At 41.1% G+C, this 27,145-nt stretch overlaps 2 protein-coding genes across 2 annotated transcripts in view; both read right to left on the bottom strand.

Annotated features, from left to right (window-relative positions):
- Nucleotides 1–16,356: 16,356 nt before the first annotated feature.
- On the bottom strand, nucleotides 16,357–20,177 carry cdca7a (cell division cycle associated 7a). The gene is made up of 10 exons (XM_031743310.2): nucleotides 20,025–20,177; nucleotides 19,178–19,318; nucleotides 18,971–19,093; nucleotides 18,680–18,883; nucleotides 18,529–18,600; nucleotides 18,253–18,444; nucleotides 18,016–18,144; nucleotides 17,763–17,912; nucleotides 17,544–17,680; nucleotides 16,357–17,453 (listed from the first exon to the last, which is right to left on the bottom strand). Exons 1-10 carry the CDS (start codon nucleotides 20,157–20,159, stop codon nucleotides 17,420–17,422), a joined length of 1,317 nt encoding a protein of 438 aa, XP_031599170.2. The 5' UTR covers nucleotides 20,160–20,177; the 3' UTR covers nucleotides 16,357–17,419.
- A 734-nt stretch (nucleotides 20,178–20,911) lies between these two features.
- zak (sterile alpha motif and leucine zipper containing kinase AZK) overlaps nucleotides 20,912–27,145 on the bottom strand; it is a 29,505-nt gene continuing 23,271 nt past the window's right edge. The window contains exons 13-21 of the mRNA XM_031743177.2: nucleotides 25,138–25,182; nucleotides 25,013–25,043; nucleotides 24,761–24,900; nucleotides 24,591–24,653; nucleotides 24,417–24,506; nucleotides 22,440–22,556; nucleotides 22,225–22,299; nucleotides 21,973–22,123; nucleotides 20,912–21,877 (exon numbers count right to left, since the gene is read on the bottom strand). Of these exons, the coding sequence (XP_031599037.1) occupies nucleotides 21,162–21,877; nucleotides 21,973–22,123; nucleotides 22,225–22,299; nucleotides 22,440–22,556; nucleotides 24,417–24,506; nucleotides 24,591–24,653; nucleotides 24,761–24,900; nucleotides 25,013–25,043; nucleotides 25,138–25,182 (1,428 nt within the window). The 3' untranslated portion in view covers nucleotides 20,912–21,161. The remainder of the gene's footprint in view (nucleotides 21,878–21,972; nucleotides 22,124–22,224; nucleotides 22,300–22,439; nucleotides 22,557–24,416; nucleotides 24,507–24,590; nucleotides 24,654–24,760; nucleotides 24,901–25,012; nucleotides 25,044–25,137; nucleotides 25,183–27,145) is intronic.

The raw sequence follows: 27,145 nt of genomic DNA, 5'->3' as shown, positions 1-27,145 counted from the left end.
TCACGTTGCTATATGTTTTTTTCGCTCTGCATATTTCTGCCTTCCAGATAGTAATGCAATTAAGCACAACACCCCGCCACCCCCCCTCGCAAAATTGCTTAAGTAGATGTAATTAGGGAGCGAATGTTTTGATGAGGAGAATAGAACTTATAGAATATATCTATGAGCCTTCACTGTGGAGAAACATAGAGTTGCTATAGAAAATGTGCATTTGCAAATTGTGTAGTGTTTGTCAGTTAAAATACAGACTGATGTCTTCGCATAGTCCACATGAAGATTAGAAGCATGTCATTTTCCATCTGTGTCCATATTTCTGTCTCCCTGGACAGTGTTTTCTTGCCGACACACATAAAGACTAAATATAAGAATTAACCTTAAATTAAAGGCACAGCTCTTCAGAATATACCCATTTAATTTGGTTAAATTTAATATCATTTGGTAGAATTTTCCACAGAGTGCACTTGGTCCTCATCACTTATACTGAAATAGCATTAAAGGGGCCTCTGAAGATGTAAGGTGTAAGAAGTGCATAGATCTTCTACTTTCATTACAAACAATTCAGAAAGTGAATCACCCAAAGATGTAAAAATGTATGAACAGTAACATTTATAAGAGTAAAAGCAACTTTAGATGCTGCTGTATATGTTTTAAATTTCCCCCAGGGGATCCTTAAAGTTTTCATTTAATCAATAGAAATGCATCTTCATTTATTATTATGCATTTATTTGGAATTGCATTTTGTATCTTTAATTTGTACACATGTTGGAGGGAAGTTATACCTTAAATTTAAAGAACTGAGTCAAAAACAAGTACCTCAAAAATGTGTTAAATCACAGTATAAAATGTAAACTTAGTAGTAACTCTGGTGTCTATGTAAGTATTCTTCTAAGACAGACTTTTTCCTGAAGTTTATGCTGAAACACTGATGTGCATTATTTGTCGATGTAAATAAGGCATTCCTTTGTATTGTGTCATTTAAACTCCTCTGAAAATCCCCCGTTATTTACCGAGGAAGCAGCTGAGCCAATCCCTCCTGACATTAAACCCCATACACTGAGCCGCGAGTTTGAGAACTTGTGGTGGCATGCGCATCTGTGTGAAAACTGGTGGCTGCGTGATGCGTCACAATCGCCTCTGATCAGTTACAATGGAAATAAATAATTCATGCTGGAGGAAATGAGTCTAATTAGCAGGCAGTTTGGGTCCTTTGATAAAGCTGGGGACTAATTCTATGAAGGGCAGGAAGCTCTGTCATCAGTCAGCCCTGAACAGATTAGCATCTATTATGAATGAGGGACGAGCACCCTGGTGAAACCAAGTGTGTCCGAGAGACAAACTTAATAACTCCTGCGATGGGACGAACTTCCCCGCAACCTCCACCTCCTCCACCTCCTCCACAGTATAACACACGTATATCCCCTCTCCTCTCTCTCTCCCTCTCTCTCTCTCTTTCTGCCATCCTGCAGGTTTATTGTGTGCAGGTAGGAGCATGTCGTTGCAGTGGAGAGACTCGCCCCTCTGTCCATCACTCTGACAGCTGTGGAAATACATTCGCCATGCTGCATTAAGGAGCGCCCACAGTGTTTAACACCACACTTAAACACAAAAGAAATCTGGGGCACCTTCTCCATGCCTATTTTACACAGCCTTGCCCCAAATACGCAGCTCTTTAATGAAAATATCTTTCAAACTTAATGCTTTTTTTCCCCAAATCCTCACAGGATTTTTTTTCTTTTATTGAAGAATAGGTTGCAGTGAAGAGATACTTATATAAATGTGGAACTTGTGGATTCGACTGATGTCGCATCTCTCCTTTTTTTTCCCTCTTTTCTTGCAAGAACAACACAATTGAGGCCAATTAGAACTGAGTGCAGAGCCGCTGTGACAAGCAAAGGTCCCGGTATCAGGGGGACACGCGTGGGCGGGGTGGACCTGTCAGCGCTACATTGAGGGAGATAACAATAAATAGCTAATAATGGCACTTAATGAGCTTGATTAAGTTGATTTGTTATGGAAAAAGTGCGGCAAATGGTGGATGTAGGCGATGTGATGAGAGATTGATTTTAATAGATAGAGAACACTGTTGGGGCTTTGCTGCACAATGGGGCTGCAGAGGGAAAATAAGGTACAAAGGGATGCTGAATGGATTCTCACGAGACATATTTGAGATAATTAGATAAATTTCACACTAACATACATCATTCACTCAAGGACATGATGAACATGTTATAGCCTATTTCTCACCAGGGTTTCATATAGTCTGAAGGAAAGGCTGGTGTGATTATTTTCAACTTACATGTTTCCAACAAGTGCAGTATGTTCATACAGTATATGAATGTCGGTAAATGCTATAATGGGAGCAGTAATGACTGCCAGATAATTATCCCTCCCACTCAGACTTGACGGCTGCTGAATTTCTTTCATTTCACCACATAATTGTCTATGATTGAACTGGAGATTTTATATACTTCTCTGTTCTTTCAGGCTGAGTTGACTTTCCACAGAGATGGTGGAGGTTATCACAGGGCTCTACAAGTCCCCCGAATTGCCCTGTAAACAACATGCAATAGTGAACAAAGTTTCCCTGCATGGCTTTGAATATGCCTCTCCCAATTTTCCCTCGAAAGCGACAGAAAGTCATATGAAGGGAAGTTTAATTAAGTAAGAACCTGTTGAGGAAGATTTCCAATCATGGTCTTCAGAATGAGTGCATTCAGCGTATTCATCTCCAGGCGATATGCTCTCTCTTTATCCAAGTGTGCGCTGGAGTTCTCTAGAGGGACCCCAGTTAATTGAATACATTAAAGTAGAGCGCCGGAGGCTTTATTTATTTTTCTACTTTAGTCAGGCTTGTTTAAAGGAGACCAACTGCTGATGTTTGGCCCCTTCTAGAGTTTAAATGGTCTCTACACTGGGAGTGGCGTGCAGGAGTAGCGGTTTGAGAAGAGATTTGATGTAATCCACAGCCTTCTTTATTCAACACGAGCCCCTGAGTGAGCCTAGTTTATGTATTTGGCAGTCATTCAAATGTGCATCTTGGCCCTCAGGCCCACGTCCCATTATGCATCTATAGGACTCAGTGCATACACTGAAGGTTTTATTTTGCTCCCCTTTAAAGTTTATCTGCCGCTCCTGCGGCATTCTTTCTCCCTTGTAACTTTTACAGAAAGTTGAACCACTCTTTGCCAACTTGACATCTTTCTGGGGGCTTTCAACTTTAGCATCTTGTGGTTCGTTCATGCATAAACCAGCTATGCACAGATGAAGATACCCTATAATAATTCTTGATTTATGTGAACTGAGATTGCACGTGCATTACGGACACAACATGTAAAACAAACAAAAAAACAAAAAAAGTTTCAGATCTTTTGTTATATTTAAATGAGTCATGTGCATTTCTTTTTAAAGTCTCTTTAATTTGTGTCTTTATTTGGACGTCTGCGAATACATATGTGAGTGCTTACTGACTTATTATTACCCCAAATACTGGACGAATGAGTCAAACGTTGCACAAAACTTCAGTTCAAATGTTATTTTGTTCATTAGTCGCCACAGGCGCAGTTTAAGTTTGTGTTATTTCAAATCAAATACACTACTAAAAGAAGCAGTTAGTACCTGACTTTTAATTGCATCTCAAGACCTGCACCCTAACCCGAGCCTAGGTGGCTGTAGCATCGACAGAGCCAGTTCTCTAACAAGCAGCTTGACTGCTGGACCTTGGGGGTATTAACATCATGTGATGTGTGAAATTCAGACAGTGGCTTCTATCCCCCCAAGAGGGCACCGAGATCAGATCCCTGGACAATACTCATTAGTCAACATGCTCTTCACCTTCATCATCACATTTATCACGAAGGCACAGAAAACTTACTTGCACAAGCACATTATATGCTCATTAATAACCTGGTACAACATTCATCTTGCAGAAAGAAAATTAATTTCCTTGCTCTTGTGCACTTGTTCATTTTAATGTCAATTGTCAAAAAATCCTTTTTCTTTGTTTTGCCAAGCAGGATTTCCAGTATCCATTTAATCATAGTTAAAAAAGGTAATAGGATAAATGTTTTACTGCATTGTTAATCTGGCCCGCTATTAAAAACTGTTTTGAAAGGTTAAAGCCTTCTCTCTCTCTTTTTTGGCATAACAAGCACAAATGTTCGGGCTAAACAACAGAAAGGTCTTTTTTGAAACGTGTGTTTGCTGTTGAGAAAGTTCAGTTTAATCAGAATATGTAAAACACTGTGATTTGAATACCAGGATGCCTTTTAATAGAAAAAAAAGGACTAAAGTGAGATTTAAAATGAACAAGGTGATTAAGAGCGACCGTGCTGGACATTTATAGAGCAGGACTGCACATAATGAATAAAGATTCATGCTTTAGTCCCAAATTTAAATTTTTGCACAAAATGTGCCTGATGTAGGCAGCTTTTAATCACCTTACTGACAGGAGTAACTGCTTTCATTTAACCTTGACTGAAGATCATGAATTCTAAAGCATTTAATTGGATACATCATTTAACAGAATGAACAGAGCAAATTTTCACCAATTCAAAGGCTCAGATTGACAGACAGTGGCAGTAAGACCCACCACAATTAAAGCTGATCTGTATTCACTGGCCCTGTCACCCATCGCCATTAGTGATGTGACTGTTTGATCATCTCTGCAGAGAAACTTTGCTGAACTTCACCTTGTTTTGAAAGGACTAGACGTTGAATGAAAGACGAGGTTTGAGGAGGGGAAGGGGACACACGCGCGCGCGCGCACACACACACAAAACCCACCTCTGAGACCAAAGCTCCCTCTGATGTACCTCAGGTTTAATAGCAGTAACTCCTAAAAACCGGACACGACTGGACACGAGAAAACAGTTCAAGTCTCACGCCATTATGTTTATTATATCCATCAGTGGCTTAATTGAAATGTTTCAAAATCAGAAAATAACAATGCCATCTTTTTGAGACATTGAAAGTAATGGCTTTGTCTCGGCGCTCTCTGCAGACAATTGCCCCAGTGATGTGAAAAACTGTGTCAAGTGGTACACTGTGAAATGTGCGGCAGACACTTAATTGTTTTCCTGCCTTTGACTTTAGAGAGAACAAATTCAATCTGCGTGCCAGACATTTCCTCTGTGACTAAGCCTAACCAGCCAAAGCATGTTTGGTTAAGCAACCACCCCCAGGGTTAAATTTCTGATTTTGCAATTACAGTTTTTTTTTTTATCCGCAAAATACATTGTGTTATTTAAATGAACATAGCTTTGGGATGTTTCTGTTAACCAGATCCAATGTATTGGTTCTGAAAGTCAGGTCTGGGTACCCCCGAGGGTCCTTGGGAGCGCCTTGGGGGCTGTTCTCCAGAAAAATGAATTGTAGATTAATTTCACTCTATTCTAACTCACAATTTCATACAGAGAGAATAGAACAGTTTTTGGGTCATCAACAAGACATCTCTATATATGAGGATATTTGTGATATCCTTGTGCCAGCCTGCGAAAGACTGTAGGAGACTGTGGAGTTTTGATTTAAATAAAAAATACTCCTAAAGTCTTTGGGAATGAGTCTCCGTCTCGAGGAATAAACAAAACCAACTGACTGAGTGTTGAATCTGCATAGCGTCAGCTACAAACCAAAACACTTCATTCTGTCCTCTTGGGAAAAATCTCAAAGATTTTGCAACTGGGATGACAGACACTGACTTGTTCCAGCTGGAGTTGATCAACGCTGACATTTTGGAACAGAAGAAAGGCATGTTAAAGGAAATGCAGATTAGGGAGACCAAATCAAATCCACTCAAGTGTTGTTCATTCTGCCCTGCCACAATGCAAACCATGTGTACTGCTTTTAAGTGGTGAAAATAATCTTAAGATTACAGAGTGGTCTCTGGTGCTAATTGTCTAAGAGCTGTTTTTCTTTGGCTCCCATTAATTCTTCCTTTAAGAGCTCGCCCTGCATGTTTTTACTGGATTTTGTCAACTGTTAGCTTTGGAGATATTATTTGATGGCAAATGTAATGAGGGAATCATCATTTCAACATGTGTGGTGAAACAGATCTCACAAATGTTCTCCGGGACAGCTGTCGTGACAGATTTGAAATGTTAAGAAGTTTAGACTGCCTCAAAGGAGAAGCACTTAGCGCCCGCTCACTGATGTGAGTTGTTCTCATGCTCAGCGAGGGAAGAGTTTGACAACAAGTCCAAGGCATGAACAACTTCACTGCTTCCAAGCAAGAATCTATGATGCACTCAACCACATAAAAATGCAATATTTGGAAAACCTCAAATTTTATTATGCTTAAAATATTAGTTTCTTTTGAAACTGGGAGCTATAATGTTATTAAAGACACTCTGTTTTTGTTTAGGGTTAGGGATAGGGTTGCATTTCGGGATGACTGACACTTGCGGTGCAGAATGATGTGCAGACCTTCGCACAAGAAGGCCTTTTTATATACTTCTCTGCTGAGAGCTTAATTTGCACACTTATAACTAAGCATATATTGTTTGATATTCTTAAACGTGAGCCAGCACACAGTTTGCACTGTTGTGATGTAGAAATCTGAACCTGTCAGTGCACAAAAAGTCTTGTTTTGGAGGTGTCGCTTAGAAAGAAGACTGATGTACTCTCTAGAGGGTCTGGATTATTTTACAGAGGGAGAACATTTTAAGCTGTATTATAATTATGGATGATTATTGGTTCTGTTTTTAAACCCCAAACAAAGTTTACCACAACTTGTCCAACTCTAGTTCACAGTTTCTCACATCAAACATCAAATAAAAAGTAAGTTGTACTCCAACTTTTCTCAGGAGTTCTGCATGCAGTCTTCATTTTTTCCCCATTACAACACACACAAAGTGTACTGTTACAGAAATGGTCAATCACTTTAAAAAAAAGTTGGGTAGGGTAGGGTGGTTTAGAGGGTGGGGGGGAAAAAGCAAACCAACACCATCCATTTATCCCTCTTTACCTCCCGACACCCTCCCTCCGCTCGCCTTGCAATCCAGCGTCACTTGTCTGGAGTTAATGGTGACGCAGGGCATAGCAGCATGCATAGGTGCTTTCATGACTGATTGATATTGTTGGGTTTAAGGCTATAATATTAAACAAATGGTCCATTCTAAAGGGCCCAAGGGAAATTTTGAATTCCTCGCTGTGAAACAAAAAGCACCTTGCAGCCACGGGAGTAAGTAAACACACTGCAGTGAAAATACAGCAGCTATCTGAGGATGAGGGTCTGTAATTATCAGGCTGGATTTTAACCAGTCACTGATGCATTCTGAGAAAACGGCAAGAGTGACGCGGATAATTGTGTGAAAATGCCTCGCTGTCGATAGCAGAATTTTACATCCTCGATATTAAGAAACACTCCAGAAAGAAGTTTTGTTTCCATGTTTTTTAATGTTTTTTTTGCTTTCTGTTTTCTGCAGCTGTAATGACTGTTACTGATTCAGCACTTCATCTTATTGTGAGTGCAATAAAACGTTACATCCCCTATGAACATGTTTTTTAAATGTAAAGACACAAGTTCCACAGACTGATCTGAGATTATGTATGTTTCATGTGTTACTGATTTGTTTTGACAGCCTTACTCACTGTATCCACTCCACTGAAAGTCAGCCCAGGCTTGTCCATTTGCCTGTAGCCCGGATTCATGACCAGCAATGAATTCTCCAATGAAGGGTCTGAAGGAGAGAGTTAATGAAGTAAAAATTAATGAAGCACGTGAGCACCACCATCTCAAGGCTGTAAGCTCCTCCATGCCCCATTTATAATGTATGATCTCAATAAAATCAATCCAATGTACCAGTTCTTACTTAGGGTAAGAATAGATTTACAGATTACAGCCTTGTGTTCCCCTGGTCATAATTACCCCACCACCACCTTACCCTACTTCAGCTCCTTTAGATTTTTTTATTTTTTTATGTAAAGCTTCAGAACATTGTACACAGACAAATTCATGGTCTTCCTGTCAAAAGGCTGAATATTCAGCTGTGATCCACCGGATGCAAAGACTCACAACCCCTCGCTACTTTTTCCTCAAAGGCTCAAAATTGAGTGAATTTCCGTCTCGTACAATAAGACTTTGCGGAGCAGCACACACGTCTCGGGTGTCGTTTTTTTCGGATAAAGCTCTGATGGTCCTTCCACTTTCTTCTCGACTCCTAAAGACTTTCTGAAAGTTGAAGACAGCCCAAGTGCACCGAGTTACCTGTATTAGAGCTCCCCCTTCAGGTGCCATGGAGAACGATGCATCTAGGGACTGAACTCCTTCACATGATGAAGAGCAGCAGCGTTACATGACAGCGTACAGCACATTATTTACCAGACACGCTGTGAGATCATGAGTGTCTATTTTTAGATCATTACTGATATTTTAAAAAAATATATTTGACAGTGCCTTAGTGATAACTGCAAGGAAAACGTGAAGAACGTGATATAAATTCCTTTAATTAATTGTCCATTTGTTAAATGTGCAGACACTATCCTGTAAATCCATCTTTACCTTTTAAAGCAGACTGTACACTTACCTGTATACTTGCAGTAATGGTGCATCTGCTATATAAACAATATACATGAAAGGATTTCCCCCATTTAAATGTTCTTTCTGTCATTAGTTTTTTTTTGTCTCGTCAGTTTATCCTGGAAGTGAAGCTGCAAACTTTGCAACGCTCCACTCTCAACTACCTTAAATTATTAACATTCGCAATTGCAGTCAAAGGTGGATAAGAGGCAGATTTTGTTTTACATAAACCCGTACGGGCTTTGGAAGTGTACATGAAAAACTGAATTGTCAAGTTCAGCTGCCTGATGTGGCTATCCCTCCACCTCCATGAACAATTCTGTATTTATAATGTCATCTTATCACGCTCCCCTTGAAGGCAGCAGCAAGTGCACTTATGCCTTCCTTTGTTAGGGTGAGTTGGCAATTTCCTGTGAGATGGAGCAACTGCAGGCAGCCCTTTTCTTTGATAATGTCCCTGACACCTGGACCAAACTGCTGTTTCCATCACTTTCTAGGCTGGAACAGGAGGGAAAGGAACATGTCATAAGCCTCCTGCCACCCCAGAGTCGCTCACTATGCATTTAACAGCACTCTCCTCACTATACTTTACAGGATGTAGAGGTCAGAGCCAGTGGGTGACTCTTGTGTGGAAAGTCTTCTTGCTGAGCGGCGTCAAATAGTAGGAGCGCCCGGTGTAACTCCTGTTTCACGTCTTATTGTTTTGTCTCGATTTATCATGGGAAACATGTAAGTATTTAATTAGCATATTCACAGTAAGGACTTAGCTTTACATGGTGTACCACAGTGTACCATGTTACATTTGTACCATGTAAAGCTGGTTATTAAGCAGCAAGCCTGAAAGGGTGTTTATTACAGAGGCCTGACAGATTGATTCTAAATTATAATTAATCAGTTGATTTTGACCCACAGATTGTGATTGTGCCCTGTGAGTTTCATTTATTCAGCTTTTCTTCTGGCTCTGCTACAATCACCATAGACCTGCAGGACTCTCAAGCAAATTAACAGTCTTCACGCTACCCTGCAGCCATAATGAAAATATCAGTCAATCAAAACCCATATTATGCTGTGAAATCCTACCACATATCCAGTGTTGGGAAGGTTACTTTTAAAATGTATTCCACTACAGAATACTGAATACATGCCCCAAAATGTATTCTGTAACGTATTCCGTTACGTTACTCAATGAGAGTAACGTATTCTGAATACTTTGGAATACTTAATATATTATCATGCTGTTTACAACTACATGAATGTCCTATTGCTGTGATTTATTACTGTTACTGAAGGTACGTAGTACGAAACGTAGTAAAGGGACCTCTGGCTAATACGTCCGGTTCCCTGTCGGGCTGGTAGCCGAAAACTAGCTTTACTTTGTCTGGGTCAACTTTGCTTGCGGGAGACAGAGAGAGGCGTTGAAAGGCTGCTCCAACGGAACTTATTTTTTCCGGAGGAAAACACGAACACGGTGTACAGTTGAGTCTTAATAGCTTACTTACAAATGGGCTCGTCAGGCACTCTTCTTGGCTGCAGTGGTTATTATTATATTTACATGCTTCCAGCTCCCGTTTTTGCTCCGTGACAGCTCGGACTTTTCCTTTCTCTCCTCCCTCGCTCACAGACACATAACGGGTATGGTAGTCCATTCTCCCTGCAGCACGGACTACACTGCCCATCAGGCTACATTCTTTAGGGCCATGCCTGTAGCATTCTGCCTTTTAGCTTAGCACAACAACAACAACAACAAAAAAGCGCTCTCTCACCCAGGAAACACGCAGAGAGAGAGCGCGTCACCCTGTAACCATGGCAACCGTAACGCTGCCGCCTGGAACAACATTACGTAGCTGTCAAACAAACCCAAATAATCCTGACCCGCGACAATATGAAACAGGGAAGTACCGCCGTGTATTCCATTTATTTCAACAAAGTAACTGTATTCTGAATACCACCTTTTTAAACGGTAACTGTAACGGAATACAGTTACTCATATTTTGTATTCTGAATACGTAACGGCGGTACATGTATTCCGTTACTCCCCAACACTGCACATATCTCCAGACCTGCATACAAATAGTAACTGCAGAATAAGCGCTCCACCTGTTCTGGCTTTATCGCTGGAAGTACATCAAAACAAGCAATATTTAAAAGCCACTGTACTGAGTTTTTTACACCGCCATTGTGTCTGTTGACGTGCAATAGAAGAGATGATTTGGGCATTAAGATGCTTTTGGGGATTCCAGCCTTAATACCTGGAGGTGGAGGAGCAGGGCATGCAGGGATGTGGAGCCCATCTGCGACCTGTCTGCAGGTCCGGTGATGTATTGCTGTGGGCTGGACGGTCACAGTCAGGGCTGTGTGTTGCTGTTCACTGTGCCATGGCACTCAGGGCACTTCAACCCCTAGTCCCTCCTTACAGGTACCCTGCAGCAGCCCCGACACCACCGTGCGCTACTCATTTACTGCTACACTGGTTTTCATAATTAGCGCCGCAAGGCCTCATTAAATCTGCTCTAATGAATAAATATTGTATTTCATAGCCTGATTACCAGATCAGCTCAATGCTTGAGCGTTGTAAACAATTACTTCCCTAAATATTCATCACCCCAAAGTGGATGATCATTGGTATTTAATACAGGACTAGTATTTTCAAGTGCATCTTTATTATACTAATAATAGTTTTTGAAATGTTCCTTTTGGAGGCAAAAAAGGGGGGGGGGGTGAAGAGAAGAGATGTTGTATTGGTAGCTATATGTATAATAATGCACGCTTTAAAAGTGTGAGGATATGATGATTATTTTCTAATTATTAATTAAGAAACACCAGACTCACAGGCTTAATTAGAAATGAGAGAAGATTACAAGTTTGTAAGTTGACAGAATTATTATGAGCTAGTGTTATTTAAGTCATTTTTACACACACAGTCTGCCTAAAGTGTGACTAAAATACCATCACATGGTCCAACAGCTTTAATCAAATAATGGTGGTCTTTTACAATAGCGATTTTTTAACCTTAAAGCAATCCCTTCACCGTGTTACCAAAGACCAGTGGTAGTGAGAATGGTTTAGAGATAGTGGCACTGACAAAATCACAGGAGACTGAGCTAGAGGTGGCAGAGTTGAAGATTTTCATTGGGAGGATGGACAAGATTAGGAATGAGTACATTCGGAGGGACAGATCAGGTTGAGCAGTTTGGAGCCAGTTAGGCTCAGACGGTTTGGACATGTGCTGAGGAGGGTTATGTTGGAGGATGTTGAAGATGGAGCTGCAGGGCAGGAGGTAAAGAAGAAGACCACAGAGAAGATTCATGGATGTGAACATGCAGAGGGTTTGTGTGACAGAAGAGGATTCTAGGGACAGGGTGAGAAGGAGGCAGGATGATCCGCTGGGGTGACCCCTGAAGGGAGCAGCCGAAAGAAGAAGAAGATATCACCCTCATGTCTGTGCTGCAAACATGCAGCAGGAGCCAGCAGCTGGTTAGCTTAGCAGATCTCTCATCTTTTACCTCTCTCCTCCTCCTCAGCAAGTTAAGTGTTTTTCTTATTGTTTGCATTCATCACACTACAGTCCTCAACCGGTTTCAATTAACATTCACCCAGAGCATTGCAAATAATTCTTTATACTCTGTCTTGGTTTTCCCCCATTTTCTACATTCTGCTAATTTAAGCTGTTGGCCTTAGAAACACATTAATTATGCAGACATTGGAAGGATATTAATTAGATCACCCAGTTCTTTAAAATAATTTTTTAATGAAAATATTTCTCATAGAGATTGATTTTCATCTCTCTGGCTTCAATGCAATGATATTCATGAGAGGCTCAAACTGGAGCAAGCAACCCTCATTGAGATGGTTTTAACTTTAGAGGAAATACATATAGAGATGAGTATGTGTGCTGTTGAATGTATACATTTTCCTCTAGACTGCTGATGCAAACACTGTCATGCTGTGGGGATGCATTAGCTCCTCTGAAGAGGCCACTGATTATATTATTCCTCACTCAAAGAAACCTCAGGACTGACGTTCCTCATACAAATCAGGAGTAACATGACACGGTGATTTTCTGTACAACAGTTCACTATTTATTTATTCACAGCAGGTGGTATTAATATTTCTTTAAATTATACAGAAACATAAATGGTACATAGCATAGATTAATTATCTCTACTGTACATCATATTTCTTATGAGCAGATTTTTGATTATTATCTAGATTATTGATTAGATTGTCTGCACTCCGTGTGTATGGACTGGTCTGAAGCCACCATACTGACCTGCATGATGAATTGAATTCAGGCATAAATCCTGGATGATGTCGAGCAGGCAGTGATCTGCAGAAAATTAAGACTCTGCAGCTGTGCTGAGAGATCACCGCATTCTTTTTTCAGCCTTCTGCATGCATTGTATGGGTATAGCTAATGTTATTTATTTTTAGTTCTCCTCTCTTGTGTACATTTCGCTTCAACAAATGGCAGGATGCAGAGCAGTGACGATGTGGGCAGTAATGAGGGACTAGACAGATGGGCCAAGGCAACAACAGTGAAGGTCAGCTGTAACAAACTTACTGATAAACAACAACACGGAAAAGCTTAAATTTGTTCTGCTGCAACACCACAAAGCCTTCTAACCTCCGTACGGCACATACAGTCATGTGAAAAGAAAAGTATATCATGTTTCAATTCGAAGGTTGTCTATATCCGGAATAATTTAAAAATCATCTGGTCCTCAGCAGCTTCTAAAATTCTTTAAATACAACCTCAGGTGCGTATTAACACCTGGCATTTTCATTATTTATTTAACAAAAACTAAGCAGAAAATGCGCAGTGTGAACAACTAAGTACACTTTTACTGCTTCGATTGTATTTAAGAGGGTAAGTAGCAGCCAGGTGCTGCTAATCAAATGCATTTGATCACCTGTAAATGTGAGCATAAAGCTCCATAAAGCATATGTTTTGGTGGTTTGTTGATCTGGAGCATTCAGGTGTGCGTTAGCACAATACCAAGGAGGAAAAACATCAGCGATGATCTTAGAGAAGCAATTGTTGGTGCCCATCAATCTGGGAAGGGTTATAAGGCCATTTCCAAGCAATTTGAAGTCCATCATTCTACAGTGAGAAAGATTATTCACGAGTGGAAAACATTAAAGGCAGTTGCCAATCTTCCAAGGAGTGGACGTCCCATTAAATTCATGTCAAGGTCAGACCATGCAAAGCTCAGAGAAACTGCAAAAAACCTAAGAGCTACATCTCAGACTCTGCAGGCCGCAGTTAGCTTGTTAAATGTCAAAGTTCACGACAGTACAATCACAAGAAGACTGAAAAAGTATGGCTTCTTCGGAAGAACTGCCAGGAGAGAGCCTCATCTCTCTCAAAACAATATGGCAGCATGGCTGAGCAAGGTTTGTATCTGAACAAACCGCAAAACATTTGGAACAAAATCCTTTTAGACACACTACCAAAGTGAAGAAGTTGGCCAAGTTCAGAGAAAACCAAACACTGTGTTAGCCATGGTGGTAGAGGAACCATGATTTGGGCTTATTTTCCAGCCATGGGACCCGGGCACCTTATAGTCGTCGAGTCGACCATGAACTCCTCTGCATAAAAAATATTCTAGAGTCAAATATAAGAGCGCCTATTTGAAAGCTAAAGCTTGGCTGAAACTGGGTGATGCAAAAGGACAATGATCCCAATCACAGCTGAAAATCTCATCTACATGTGTTTCAGTGGCCCAAACTCCAGACTTGAATCCAACTGAAATGCCGTGGTGGAAGCTTGAGAAATGATTACTTCAAGTTGTTGTTGGTAAAGATGATTTTATAAGATACTCAATCATCAAAAATGATTGAGTTCATTTTTGTAAAATAAATAATTGTATTAAAATAATTTATAAGTATAAATATATCCCATTATTGATTGGTACTGGCAATCAGGATGATATTTACCATCATTATACCACATCAATTTGGAGGAACGGTTCAATATATAGAAATTGTGTGACGAAGAGCTTAAAAACTTCAAAGTGGACAGGTATTTGTTATTATGAGGATTTTCTGTGCTCTGGGTAATGAAGTGGGATTAATTAAATACAAAAATATTGGTTATTTAAAATTACAGTATTAATATCAATTCAGCATTTTGTATCTTTGTTTTTGCACTAATTTAATGTGCATCCTTATTTAGTCTAATAATAATGAGTGGAATTTAGGGAAAAGCCGTTTTGGGCTTTTATCACATAAAAATGCCAACTGTTCTCCAGTTCTGAGCTAAAAATGTTGGACTCAAAGTCAGAGTCCCTGAGCTTTAGAGAAGTGAAATCTATATTTTAGGATTTCAGACTATTAACCAGAAAACTGATAATGAAAAGAATTGTTTGTGACAATCCTGATTGTGAGCATGAAAAAAATATTAGACTGAAGGCACACTGGATGCTTTCCTTACACTTCACCAGATCAGCAAAACCACTTTTATTTGTATTTTGACTTGTGTGGTGCCTTTAATGCAGCACGGTTGGTGTAAATGGTGATTATCAGACCCATTCAAGCTTGTGCCGGCAGATGAATGACAACCTACACCCCCCTCACAGTGCAGTGGTTGTGACAGCCCTGAAGAATGGTGTCTGCCTTGTTAAATGTTTTACTCTGTGTGAAGGAATTCCAGCTTACCATAAACCCTGATGACACCTAGCTAACATCATGCTAGGTGACAAAAGTGATGTCCCATTCTTAATCAATAGGGTTTAATATGATGTCAGCCCACTCTATGCAGCTATAACAGCTTAAAATCTTCTGAGAATGCTTTACACAAGATTTAGGAGTGCGTTCATAGAAATTTTTGACCATTCTTCCAGGGGTACATTGGTGAGGTCAGACACTGATGTTGGAAGACAAGGCCTGGCTCGCAGTCTCTGCTCTAATTCATCCCAAAGGTGTTCTTTCAGGTTGAGGTCAGGACTCTGTTCAGACCAGTCAAGTTCTTCCACACCAATATCGCTCATCCATATCTCTATGGAGTCCGAGTCATGTTGGAAAAAGAGGCCTTGCCCAAACTGTTCCTACAAGGTCGGGAGCATGAAATTGTCTAAAATGTCTTGGTATGGTGAAGCATTTAATTTCTTTCACTGCAACTAACTCCTGAAAAACAACCCCCCTCCACCAAACTTGACACTTTTTACAATTGCAGTCAAACAAGAACCATTCTCCTGGTAACTGCTAAACCCAGACTCGGACTCAGCCCTCGGCGATGGAAAGTCATTCCATGAAGCTCTTTACACACCGTTCTTTAGCCGGTATGAAGACCATGTGAAGTTCGGAGAACTTTAGCGATTGACCCTGCAGAAAGTTGCCGACCTCTGTGCACTATGTGGCTCAGCATTTGCTGATCCTGCTCTGTGGTCTTAGGTGGCCTACCACTTTGTCACTAATTTTGCTGTTGTTCCCAATCGCTTCGACTTTATTGCAAGTTGACAATGGAATATTTAGTAGTGAGGAAATCTCATGACTGGACTTGTTGCACAGGTGGCATCCTCTCACGGTACCATGCTTAAGTTCACTGAGCTCCTGAGAGTGACCCATTCCTTCACAAATGTTTGAAGAAGCAGCCTGGTTGCTTGATTTTTTTTTTTTTTTTTTTTCCTTTTTCTTAAAAACACCCGTGGCCATGGAAGTGATTGAAACACCTGAATTCAGTAATTTGGATGGGTGAGTGAATACTTTTGCCAGTATAGTGTATTTGCCTTTTACGTCACTGCAATCACACAGAATCCCCCCCCACCTCGAGTATATCAAGAGTAAATACAGCTGCCATTGTCGTGGACTGAGTGATGGTCATGTCAAAACACTGACAGCACTTTGCAGAGATCAACACTTTATTGAAACTGTACAGCGAACCCAATGAACAAAGCAAGCATCACCAAAGGTGTACAGAGCCTTATAACCAAGCAGCAGTAAGATAACCTCCACCTACAGTGAGGAAACTCCAACCTTTTTTTATTCTTTGTCAAACAGTATCATACAATTAGAGTATTTCCAGGTCAAATGAAGTACATTTCAAAGACGAACTGCACAAAGGTTAATTTCATCTCATTGTGCATACGAGTATCACTTCTGAACAGAAAATGCAGGCCATAACTCTACTGCACCTTCAACCATTCCTACTTAACTGCGTAAGGCAGAAAATGAGCCAAAGAGACTGGAGCAGAGCGAGAATGTGCTTTAACAGGATAAAATGATTTACAGGTATGAGATTCCCATTAGAGTGTGCTAATTGTTTCCACACCATTAGCGACAGTTATCTAATGAAGGATATTTAACCAGGCGCTGTAGTATATCTCACAGTTCCTCTAGGTTTTTTTCCCAGCTGCACCCCCCTCCCACTCACAGCATGCACATCACTGGACCATTCCTACAGGCCATCCCAAGCAAACATCTTTTAAAAAAAAAAAAAAAGAGGTGAGAAACATAAATTTGCAACTGGGGGGCAGTCAATGAGGGCAGTATAAAAATCATTACATTTAAAACAATGTAAAACACAGCAGATCATCTAAACAAGCCTTTCTGCAGCAAGTATGATGATTCAGCTATAAAAACAGACTTTACATTCAAGCCATATGTACATTAAGATGATTCTTACATCCTACAAAGTTAAGATTGCAGATTTTTAAAAGCGTGTTTCGTTCAACCCTCGCTTACAAACAACTAGCCTTAATGTAAAGCTCAGTTCTTGAGAACAGACAAGAAAAATGCGCAGAAGAGAAACAGCCTTTCTTCTGTCAATGAAGTGTCAGATTAACCAGCGGAATAAATGCAACGCGCTACAACGCTTCAAAGCTATGAACATCGTGATGGCTGTGTGTGTAAAAAGTGGTCACAGAGCAAGTCAGTCAGGTGCAGAAGCTGCTTCTCATTCACGTTTCACTCGCTGCTTTCTTCCAGCTCCTTTCTCAAGCTGCAGAGGGAAAAAAAAAAAAAAAAATCTGTTAATAACCTTACCCATAATATACTGAGATAAAGGTTTTAAGACAAATGTGCTAGTCACCTTTTCAGGTAGGCGTGCACATTGTCAAAGCCGTGGTATTTGGCCAGGTACACCAACACTCCCGTCGCACAGCGGCCTTCTCGGGCCCGGCAGAAGCTGCAGTTACAGATCCCTCTGCATGGTGGGCACTCCCACTCCTACCCGGAACAATGAGAATGAAATGAGTCACACATTCAACGCTTACATACACAGAACGCAGTCGGATGTTTGCAAACTTACCGGATTCAGCAGAGCATCTCGGACCTCTTCTCCGTAGCGGTTACGGAGACACGGGCCGCAGAACTGACCCCTGACACCCACGCACTCTGGATTACGGCAGTTAGTTTTGGTGTCGACTGTCTTCTGGCGGCACTGGTGGCAAGTGGTTCCCTGAAAAGAAAGGAGGTTTGTGAAGCAGAGTTGGAGTGTTTTTTTTTTGTTTTTTTTTAAACTGCTCAAATGTTTTCAGATTCTGAGTGAATCAAAGACCTACAGTGGAGCTGTTGTAGACTTTCTCTCGCACATTGTGGCAGATGCGCTGCAGCTCCATCTCTGTGATGTCCTCCACAGGCCTCACTACATGGGGGATGGCCTTGCATCCAGTGAAGGATCGGCGACGGGGCTGCACATGAATTTGTTTTTTTTAAAAAAAAGTTAATTAGTGTGCTATTATGTCTTTTAAGCGAGTCTAGAGCTGTTTAAAAACGATTAACGGTCCAATCTGACTTACAGGTTCATCAACTTCCTCATAGTAGCGACTTTTGCGAACCAGGCTGAACTTGTCGTCAAGCTCTTCCTCTGGAGGTGGGCTGGGAGGTCCGTCCACCAGGGAGCGGGACCGTGTGTGGGGCCGAGACGAACGCTCTGGGTTTCTCCTGCAGGATCCCGGGGTTCCCATGGACCGCCGAGGTGCCTGTCGGGGCTGAAGACGTGCAAATGTTAATATAGTATAGAGAACCAATTGGCAAGGTAAAAATAAAACAGATGATTTGTTTATCTTCGGTACCGTAGTTAACGACATCCGCCTTCCAGGAAAGAGCCCAGGCACTTTGTTCAGTTCTGCCATGAGCTTTGCAAGCTGTAAATCAAGTCGCCATAAGTAATTAAGGCCAAACCACGGTCAGTTTACAAAGTGAATTGAATGTAACCAATTTTACCATTTCTTTGTTCTCCTTAATATTCAGGGCTCTTTTGCTCATGAAGTTCTCCTCTTCATCCTCCGAGTCAGAGTCTCGCACTTTAGGCTGAGGCAGTGGTTCGGATGCAGGCCTCTTCATGCCAGTCTTTTTGGTGGGGAAACTTAAGGCAACCTTCAGGGTGTTGGACTTGCGGCCACGTCTCGGGGGTTCAGCATCTACTTTCTAAACAAAAATATAAACATTAATTTAGAGGAAACGCTTTTGCTTTGTGGAGATGTTCAGTTCCGTTTTGCTTTGCGCAGACCTTACCATGGCTTTTATCCGACTGCTGATCACATTCTCCTCAAACCCGCTGCACGTGTCCTCCTCCGAGGTAGCCTCAAACACTTTTCGCTTCTCCACTGTTCTCCTCGTCTGTCTCAAGTTGTTCCTCTACAACGGACACGAGGATTAGTTTCATACTGTTCACACAAAATAGCATTTAGCCTAAATATTTCATTGACATTTTATCATTACCATATTTGCATAGCCTCCATCGGAGCCAAAACTGTCGCAACTGTCATCAGAAGAAGAGGAGGAAGTCTCAATGGGGACTAGCGGGACGCTGCGGAAGCTCCTCAAGCTCATCCTGGTGGATGGAGACTGGGCGGCCAGTTTCTACAAAAGAACAGCAAGAGCATTTAGAGACCAGGTACAGGAGCACAACTGCTCAAAACTCAGGAGGGCCTATAGAGCCACGTGATTTACTGCTCTCCTCAATGAAGAAGCTAACAAAACCACCGAGACTTCCTTGCAAAGCCTCAAAAGAAGAAATGGTGGAGCTTCATATGAAAACTGAGCAACAGAAAGAAAAGTCTCTGAAGCCCAAGCTGAGGTCCAAAAACCAGACCGAGGTTCTTTAAAAAAAAAAAAAAAAAAGTAAAGAAAAAAACGGCTTAAAACCACTTTCACAGTTAAGATTTTACTTAATTATTTAGGTAAAAATCAAGTGTTTCCCAGTTAATTCTTTCGATGGGCTTTTCATTAATGTTTGAGCTGCAGTTTTATGGGACACACCCCTGACCTGACTATAAAGCTAGCAAAGGCAGACAACTGGGTCATGATTGATCTGCATTAAAAAAAACGTGGATGTGTGCAATAAAAACGTTCATTCCGCCGTATATGTTGCGTTTCAGTTCATTTTTTTTCGCCAACGCCAACAATAAACACGGACTATAAGGATAAAGGAAAGTTTGTGTTTACAGTCCAACTTAACTAAGATAATTTGTTCAAAAAAGTATATCATCCACTCAAAAAGTTAATAAAAGCACTATAAATTATAAAGGAAGCAATTTTATTAAAACCTTCAGGGGGTTTTTCTTACCTTGGAGCGAGTGAGAGGCATTTTTTTTTCTTTTAAAACTCGTCGCACACGTACAGAAACAGATCCAATCCGTGCAGCAGCTCTGCAGCGAACAAAGCAGGACCTGCAGCTGCACACAGTCCACACTCCGTTCATTTCCCGCGCCAACGCAAAGTCCTGAAAGCTGCATAAAATGCAGCCACACGTTTTTTAAGTAACAGGGCAAATTTTCTGGAAAGCACAAGAAGCCAAACTCTTAAACAAGCTTTTATGATTGCTTGAAGTGTGTTTTTATTTTTGTGAACCGCCAGACTTAAAAAACTAATGAATTAATGAATCATTTGAGGTATGTGTCTTCCACGGCCTTTACCGCGGCGCGAATTTTTTTACAGAGCTATTTGCATACAAGGCGGGTAAAATGTTGACTCTTTTCCAACTTCACAAACAGACCAGATTTTTTCCCCCCCTTTTTTTCTGCAAGGTTATTTCATGTTCAGACCAAAGTTCAGCATCCACTCTTAAGTTAGAAGCCAGGAGATTAAATACAATTTATGAAACCTGATTTGTATTTATACATATAAATATTTATGTTGGAATTTATATGGGTTTTTGTTGCCAAATAGGATAGATTGGATAGATTTGTTGGCAAATGTGGGATTGAGATAAAAAAAAAAAGAGAGAATTTAACTGAATTAAGTTAAATTTCAAAGAGTGCTACCCTGCAGACTGCTGTGAAAGTGCGATAAGACAAAAGAATGGCTGTAAACAACAGGAAGTGGGCATGATTGCTTATACATCAAAGGGAATAATGGGGTGGGGTGAGGCAAATCAGGTCAAATAAAACTTTGCACTTCTGAATTATTATATGTTAAAAAAAAACTCACACAATAGAATTGATGAGGCAGGAATGTAGTTTAAATTTAAATCTTTATTTTTAGGAGGGATAAATAGCATCATATTTTCAATGCAAACCACGGTTTTGAATGTCATCTGCAAAAATCACAGACTACACTGTCGTTTTTAAAAATATGTGAACAAATAAGCTCATTTTTATTAAATACAAATCCCAGTTACTAATTATTATGTCATGTGAGCAGACATAATCCATGTGTAAAACCTTTTCAGTGTGTAACATGTTCAGTTCTTGTGTGGCCTACATTAAGTTCTTCCACCACCACCGCGCCCTCCCCTGCCCCCTCTCCTCGGTCGACCTCTGACTTGTTTATTGTCCTGCCGTGGTAATCTCTTATGACGCTCCACTTTGATCCACCCTCCGTCACTGCTTTTGGACCCCTCTTTTTCCTCACTGGCATTTTGTGTCACAGACAATAAACCCGGTATCGATGGTGTGCGGCTCTGTGGTCTGGCACTGTAACTGTTGGACGGCGGTCTCCCTGGATGTCGGGGGGTTTTGCCACCTTTATTATGAGCATGTCCACCTCTACTACTACTCCCTGTATTACCCCAACCCTGCACCCCACCCACAGTAAATGTATTGCCCGTGTTGCTGTTTCTGCGATAGTTATGCACTGCCCCTGCACTGAGCGGGCGCTCTCTGTCTGAGGTGCTCTCTGACGTAGTGCTGGAGGGACTGCTGCCCTTTGACCCCAGATAGAGTGTTGAGAGTTTGCCCCCCAGGCTGGCAGTTGGCGAGGAGCTGCGTGAGTCGGCCCAGTGAGAAGAGTTGACGCGGTTTGGAGAGCGGCGCACAGCTGCAGCATAAGAAGACACATGTCTTTCATGTGCAGACAGGAACTGAGGCAGAGTGCGAGCATCAGAGCTCCTGAAGGCAGTGTGAGCAGCGGTCGTCGGCTGGGATTTCTGGGCTATCATCTGCTTCTGTCTTACGTTGTACATCCACTTTGGATCAATATCTAAAACAGAAGACACGTACCTCATACACACCTCCTATATGAAGATTTTTTTTTTTTCTGAAAAAAAACCATATGAATAAATAATAAATATTTACCACGGTTTGATCTGTCCTTGAGGTTCCAGTCTGTGCTAGCTGGGGCTGTTTCAATGACGAGCTCCACAGTCTTGATCTCGTCTCGTCCACCATTGACGCTCCATGTCATCGAGCAGCTGTGTCTGGTGGACTTGGGAGACTTGACATCATTCTGAAGTGAAAGTAGTGATATTTAATGTACGTTGTTAAACATGATTGTGCGTGACTGCCTGTGTGATGCATTTTCAAACTGCAGCTGCTAAAATGACCCACCTCATAATTGACCGTATAGTCCACTCTCTGGTTCTCCTGTAGCCCAGTGATCCATTTGTCCATCACAAAAGGTGGCTGCATTGAATAGCATTATTTTGTTTGAAAAAAACAAAAAAATAGACAATTGCAACCACCACAATGCGTCAGGTTAAAATGCACCGATCAAAACATTTAAAACAATTAGGTGTGTTACAGAAATGCGTTTCTGACGGCACCTTAGTCATCCGCAGGATTTCAACGTCTTGTCTGTTGGCGTTAAAGATGACATCTTTGATGTAGGTTATAGCGACTTCATCGCCGTCGAGTTCCATGTACATTTTCCATTTGCAGTCCTTGAAATAAAATAATTGCCGGTCAGATAATGTAGGTCTCAGCGACAATACATGTAAAAGTTTTTAATTTCACTCATCTGTGTGGAGAACTTGGTAAATCTTGTATATAAACCAACAGCACAACCTACAGGTAGTTGAATGACAGTGGCCAGAAAGCCTCACATTATGGGTGAAGACAGATAAGTATGAAATAAAACTTTAAATAAACTGCTCGCAGACCAAAGGGGAGAAAAGACAGAGTATACATGTAAAATGCAGTTTGCATGTAATGTCTACAGCAATGCAAACCTAAGTTAAAAGACTGATCCTTATGGAATTAGGTTCTCTACATAAATATACCTCATATTCGGCACATTTCATTAAATTACTCTAACAGAGAAACAGAAACAAAAATCAGCAGCAAATATTTTCATGCTGCTATTCTAAATTCCAAACATTTAGGCTTTTTTCGGAATCCAGGATTAATTTTTTGGAGCAGGAAACTGTCTGATTTTAGTTGATAAAACCTTTTTTTTTTCTCCTCATGGACTGCTGCAGAGAGACACACATCAAACTGGGGAGGCACAAATCGAAGCGGTTCCCCAGCCCTCTTCTTCTGCATACTGAATGCTGACGACGCACGTAATGATTTCGCCAATCCCTAAAAGCTGCCAGGAAGCTACAGGTCACTGCTTAACCACACAGGGTTCATGGCACAGGCCAATCCATTGTGTAGTGATCACAGAGAAAGACATCAGAGGAGTGGCACTAACACACTCGTCTGAGGAGCCTTCGCCCTCTCCTTCATCGTCCCCGGGGGCTGGAAATGACTCAAAGGGGGGAAGCTTGAGCAAGCCTCTGGCTCAGAAACACACCAGTGGCCCAACGCTGGCCTGGTGTCGGGCCTGGACGGTCGCACCGGGGCTCCCAGGTCTATGCTAGTCTAATCACTCCAGCAGAAACAATGTCTGGTAATGATGCCTAGGACCCGAGTGCGTCTAATGACAACTCATACATAATTCAGCACCTTTCACTTGGCTGCACGGTGATATCCTCATTAGTAGGGGACCCTCAGTGGCTGTCAGATGGTGGCCGCACAATCGCAGGCCCTCATTTTGTCTTTGAGAAGTGCAGCTGCTTCCATGACATCGCCAGCAAAGAGGGGCGAAGAAAAAAATGCAGTGCGGGTTTGTTTTATTTAGTGCAAAAAACCTTCCAGTTTGTAAAAACAAGGCTGACACGGAACCTGACACCAGGCAGGGGAAAATAATTAGCTCTCATTTTCTCAGCCTCCTGTTTCCTTCTCCCTGCTGTGTTTTCTACCCACTAAACCACCACATGTCAGAAGAAATGGGAGGCAATTAGCAGGCTCGTTTCAGCCCTGCCGAACACACTGAAAGAGGACTATTTATGATGGGACAATGAACAGCTGAAAGATTAAATAACGTTTGCCTTTTAAAAGAAAATGACTTCTGGCTAAATGGGCTATTTTTGATTAAATTCAAACAGCAAGTGAAGAGCCACCCTTTCTCCACAGTTTGAGACCCTAACAAAGGGCTGTGAGCAAGTCGAGGTGGATGTGGTACATGGCTGAGCCTGAAATGTTTATTTGTCTGGTTTAATACATGTCTAGTGATGCCTTGAATGGTCAGCATAACAGCCGCCATCACGAATCCTCAGAACAAACAGCTTCAGTTGTAGTGGGCCGATTCAATCGCATGTCTCTATATCTCCTTAGAAAGTATCAATTATGCCAAAAACGCTCAAAGCAGACAACATTTCTTTGTGATATTCCTTTTTTTTTTTTTTTGTTTCATCGCTTGCTCACAGCTGCAAAATATGTTGGAGTCAGTGTTAGAATGTGTTTCCTGACAAACTTACAGACTTTCCTGTTCCTGGTTTCCAGTGGTACCCAAACACCAGCTCCAGATTTACAGTTTTACTCTGCTCCACCTCCTTTTCTAGTTCATCCTTGGGGAGGAAAAAAGCACATAAACATAAGCCCCAAAAGGTGCATGAAAATAAAAACGTAACACATCTAACGGATGAAGATACCTTCAGCAGTGGCGGGAAGTGGACGAACCCGAGGTAATCATTAGTTAGCTTTTCGATCTCACACTGGAAAAACAAGAAAAATTCCCTTTGAATTCACCGCAGAGCCAAATATCAGAGAGCTCTGCCGATATCCCATAAATGTTTTCGGTTAATGGTTAACCGTGTCTTGCCTTAAGGTGCATGACGTGACCTTTGGACTTGACCCCCATGTCCCGCATGTCGGTTTCTGTGAGCAGCAGCAGCCTCCGTCCGGTGATGTGGTTTTCTTTAAACAGATCGGCGTAAAGCTGCATGTCACATGCGCTGTCTCCTGGCAAAGACACAACCAAACATTGAAACGAGTGCGGAAAAAATGAAGAATGCGAAACTGAAAACATTTGATTTAAGATGATCTGAACTGTTTAGAAAGTAAATGAACAAACCTGCACCAAATATTTGCTGCATCCAGAAATACTGAAGGAATAAAATAATGATTTAATAGTTTTAATAGCAATCGTGACTGTATCACAATCTAAATGGCTGTAAGTAAAAACACACTGATACCAACCACATGCTCCTCTGTCCAGGTATATATGTCCAACGTGGGGAGCAACTGCGAAGACAAGACAAATTTAATCCAAAACAACAGAATGTGGTTGGATATAGACATCATGTGTCCATCTAAAAAAGGCCAGAACTCCAAAGTAAAACTCACAACACTTTAGTAAATATTATTAAAATGGAAAATATCCATATTTTTCTCCACATCTTTGAAACCATTACTTTTTCAGTTATTGTGCTTTGTGATTAAGAAGACTGGATGTAGCCCTAATGGACTATATCAAACAGAAATGCCCATCTGACTGATCTAATGTGATCTATTTGAATGAAAAAAAAATCATTTATTGCTCATTAAATGCAATCAGGCAGAAACTTGCCAGCCAAAATAAAGATTTCATCATTGTGATTATGAGACTGGTGTGTAATGACAGAAATAATGCAATGGGAAATTGGAGAAAATACGTCTAAATGAATGAGTAATCCCCCATTCACTGTCTTCTTCCCACGACATCCTGTAACAGCTCGGATTATGAACTAAATGCCGGGCTCAGTCGACAGTCGCTGGCATACATTATAGCGCGGGCTGCTGCCTCATAAAGCCACTCAGCCCTGCAGCGGTTTTCCGCCTCCTCCTGTAATGCAGTTCAGAAGTAAACAGATTCGGAAACACTAAGCCAATGCCAGAGTCTCACTGGAGTGACTTAACATCACTTTTCAAAAGCCATATTGTATCTCACAAATGAGCAGCCATGCTTGTGTGGCACGTCATTGGCAAGTGTGGTTAAATCTAAAAATTTGAAATGGGGGATACAGTCTTTGTGTTTTAAGATTTATATGTGCAACATGCAGGAGAAAAGGACTTCGAGTTGGGTTTAATTCACACAATTGTGCCCCCATGTGGACTAAGTGGATGATGGGTAGTCAGGCCATGGATATACTTATAAAGAAGCATATAGTTAATGTCTCAACAAAAGATTGAAAAATGGCCACAGAAAATGCATATTTTACTTTTTTTTATGAATACACTAAAAGCCATGCTCTGTTAACATTACGTTTATTAATACTAGCTATAGAAATGTAACCAATATCATTTTAATGGCAAAACATTTGTTTTTTTAGTCACTAATTGTTCAGATGTGGAAAGTAATGAAATACAGCCGAGGCAGATTAGGAGAAAGTAAAAAGAAAATCATCTGTTAACAGGAAAATAAATCAGATGAAGAAGTTTCACTATTATAATGGAAAATAAAGGAAATAAGAAGTTTTCACATGGAAAAACACAAAATGCTGATTGTTATGTCTAGTGTAATATGTCTAGGAGTTGATGGCACAAGAGGATAGGCAATGTTTGAACAGGATTATTAGCTCATGGCAAGAAGCTAACAAGCAACAACAGAGGAATACAGAGGATTACATCCTCATGAGACTGACTGATTATAACAAGCGAAGGGGACAATTTAATGGGCTATGCTCAAGGAAGCATGTCCTTCCCCCAGAAGAGGCATAATACCTAAGTGAACACTAATGCTAATATGATTTTCTGTACTGTAAAGAGCAGCTCTTGAGACGTGATTCTGTGTGGATAAATACAGCGTGGCGTCTATAGAAAGATGTTACTTTGTTAAGCTCTAAAATGTAAATTCTTTGGCTGAAAATTCATCTTTTTTTTGGAGGCCTTAGGAAGAAACCTGTTTTCAAAAGTAAAATGAGAGAATGAAGCTGACAGCCACACAGCAAAGTCCCTCTCCTACTGTTTTGAACCTGGGTCACTCAGAGGAAAAAACATGTACTTTCTTATCCTGGTAAGAGACTGTGTCTCAACAACTGCACTCCACCACAACCAGAACAAATTGGCCAATCTTAATGTCAGCAAAATGTCACTTCATCATAAAAGCCTGGCCTTCTCTAGGCAACTGGCTCACATGGCTCTTTCTTCACAGCATGGCACTATACATCCAGAACATTAGGCATACGGCAAATTACATCCATAATATCCACAGGTGGAGGGCTTCAAA

Source organism: Oreochromis aureus, linkage group 16 (assembly GCF_013358895.1).
Source record: "Oreochromis aureus strain Israel breed Guangdong linkage group 16, ZZ_aureus, whole genome shotgun sequence".
NCBI lineage: Eukaryota > Metazoa > Chordata > Actinopteri > Cichliformes > Cichlidae > Oreochromis > Oreochromis aureus.
The sequence above is the reverse complement of the archived record's forward strand: the minus strand, read 5'-3'. Positions and strand labels throughout refer to the sequence as shown.

Bases quoted from the DNA above. Each gene is read 5' to 3' on its own strand.
- cdca7a (XM_031743310.2), bottom strand. From the start codon at position 20,159: ATGAACGGAGTGTGGACTGTGTGCAGCTGCAGGTCCTGCTTTGTTCGC. The intron at 19,094-19,177 runs GTAATGATAAAA...TGTCCGTTGTAG, and splicing joins ATGGAGGCTATGCAAATATG to AGGAACAACTTGAGACAGAC. The intron at 18,601-18,679 runs GTAAAATTGGTT...CTTGATTTACAG, and splicing joins TTAAGGAGAACAAAGAAATG to CTTGCAAAGCTCATGGCAGA.